Source organism: Notothenia coriiceps, unplaced genomic scaffold (assembly GCF_000735185.1).
Source record: "Notothenia coriiceps isolate Sejong01 unplaced genomic scaffold, NC01 NC01_scaffold00028799, whole genome shotgun sequence".
Taxonomy (NCBI): Eukaryota; Metazoa; Chordata; class Actinopteri; order Perciformes; family Nototheniidae; genus Notothenia; species Notothenia coriiceps.
Genome location: NW_011361500.1, coordinates 544,407 through 546,750, shown reverse-complemented (window position 1 = coordinate 546,750; position 2,344 = coordinate 544,407). Strand labels below are relative to the sequence as shown.

General features: G+C 41.8%; 1 protein-coding gene across 1 annotated transcript in view; it reads right to left on the bottom strand.

Moving 5' to 3' along the window:
- The window catches only part of LOC104958424 (serine/threonine-protein kinase D3-like), a 16,042-nt gene that overhangs the window by 10,565 nt on the left and 3,133 nt on the right, over positions 1-2,344 (bottom strand). The window contains exons 5-7 of the mRNA XM_010786162.1: positions 2,171-2,325; positions 1,634-1,829; positions 837-920 (exon numbers count right to left, since the gene is read on the bottom strand). Of these exons, the coding sequence (XP_010784464.1) occupies positions 837-920; positions 1,634-1,829; positions 2,171-2,325 (435 nt within the window). The remainder of the gene's footprint in view (positions 1-836; positions 921-1,633; positions 1,830-2,170; positions 2,326-2,344) is intronic.

Here is a 2,344-nt window from a genome sequence, read left to right as displayed (position 1 = left end):
CTCTTTAACAAGGTCTGAACAATGTTTAATATCTCTAAAAGGTAAGAATCAGATTTAAAAGTTGTTTTACACGAACAATGTCAGAAAGATGTGTTAGATTTTAAAGTTGGAATGAGGTTTCCGAGTGAAAGTATGAATGAACAGTTAGCAGTTGAAGTCGCATGAAGATTTGTTGAAGTTGAAGAATTTCTCCATTGACTTCAATGTTAAAAATGTGATGAATTATGGGATGTATCTCTGGAATTATGAAAGTTATGAATGAGAAAAGTAATAGCCATCGATTCCCGACCGAGCTGAACGTTTTGATGTTTGAACGGAGTTTATGCGATGTTCAATGCGGGAGGAGAAGCGCGGCAAAATACCGGCGGAATAATAAACTTTTCGTCCGTAGAATAACAGTTAGTTGCTGTTAACAGCATTCCAACTAAATAAGATTATTTGTATTACATGATATCAGAGTATGTTCAAAAATATCATGAAATCACTCATAGTATAGTGGAAAATAGTCCATAGTATATGATGTCGACAAATATGTAAAAAAGTGATAAAGCATGTGGAATATTTTATAAATAAAAGTCATTGTACAGGATGTCAAAAAAAGTCATACTGTACTGTAGTGTGTCGAAGAATACTAAAAAAAATCCATAGCATAGGATGTTGACATTTAAAAAGAAATGTTATATTATAGCATGAATGAAAGTCATAGATAAGCATTTCAAATAAGTATGTAAAAAAAAAAGTTTTGCATAGTATCTGCAAAAAATAAGATAAAAAGAAATGATATAGTGGTTGGAAACAAGTCATAGTATAGTATGTTAAAAACTTCTCCCGCTCACCCTCCCCGTTGGCGGCCCTCCTCTCTCCCGGACAGTCTCTGGGGACGAGCAGCTCGCAGCGCCGATGGCAGTTAAACCTGCAGTCTGAGGAGGAAACAACAAGATTTATTATTGTTTAAAGTTTCATTTTGGGACACACCCCAGGCAGTAACTCAAATCAAACTAATGGCTACACATAAGAGTGTTTCTGAACCTGTAATCCACAAATAGCTCAATCCAGATGCTGAGGAACAGAGCATCTCAACGTTATGTTTTAATATATATGACATGACCCATCCCTGAAAGTACAGGCTTTAAAACACGTGGTGTTTAAATAGCTGAAGTCGACAAGATGAGGAAGTGGAAGTTATTTAAAGCTCATGTAGGCTCTATCCACTGAAGAAGTGTGAAATGCAACAAATGTTAGCATTGTATCCCAGATGGTACACCAATGTGGTATTTCTGAGGCCAATATGGACATGTTGTGCAACAGGAGAGTTGTTGAGCAGTACAGTATGTTAAAACAAATGGAAGCTGTTGACCAAAGGAATCTGCTTGTTATTTATCTGTTGCTAATTTAGCTTAAACTAAAGTGCGATAATGCAACAAATGGTCGAGTGATGTTGGCTCTTTGAGGCGGATACGGACATTTTAGAGAGTAAATAACCAAAAAGTGAGTAACTGATCTAAACTATATCCTATTCACTACTGAAGAGTTGTAGTTGCTCTTGTCTTTAGTACTCCAGTTGTAACTGTATCCCAGTTTGCCTTATCACCATGTGTTTAGACCGTGCAGTTTGCAGCCCCAGCCCACTGACCTGAGCACTGCAGGCCCTGCCTGAAGAGCCCCCTGAGCAGCCGGTGGCAGTGCTGGCACACGGTGGGTTTGGTGTAGCTGTGGATGTGGAAGGTGTGAGGAACCTGAGCCGGGCTGGAGTCCCCGTACCCGACCACCAGCCACACCGGGGCCTCGGCCCAGGACGGGGGTCTGGAGGAGGGCTTCGTCATGCTGATCTGGAGAGGCAGAGATTCAAAGGCTTTACATCATTGTGTCTATCTGCCCAGCAGTGCAGCATGCTTAGGATACTTTAAAAGAAAGACATACAAAGTGCAAAAGACCCAATGGTGCAAGCAAAAACGCAGGAATAAGTCAACTATGTGAATATCAAATAGAATAAGATACAAAAGAATGTAAAATGAAGTACTGTACTTAAACAAACCCAAATAACAACGTTATGTCCCGTGGATAATCGAATGGCCTGAGAGCGGCAACAATGATCTTTTGTTACTGTGAATAAAGCATTCAAATGCGTTCAGAGGGTTCCAGTGACTGTGTAGGAGAGAGTGTTCCTCACCTCCTCCAGACTGCCTCCTGCCTGGTTGGACAGGGAGTGTGAGCGGGGCCGTCGGGGGGGAAACAGGGAGAGGCTGGTGCTGACCTGCCGACGAGCCCGACTGCAGTCGTTGGGCAGGAGGAAGGCACAGCGCTTATGGAAGTCTAACCCACAACCTGCACACAGGTGGGGGGG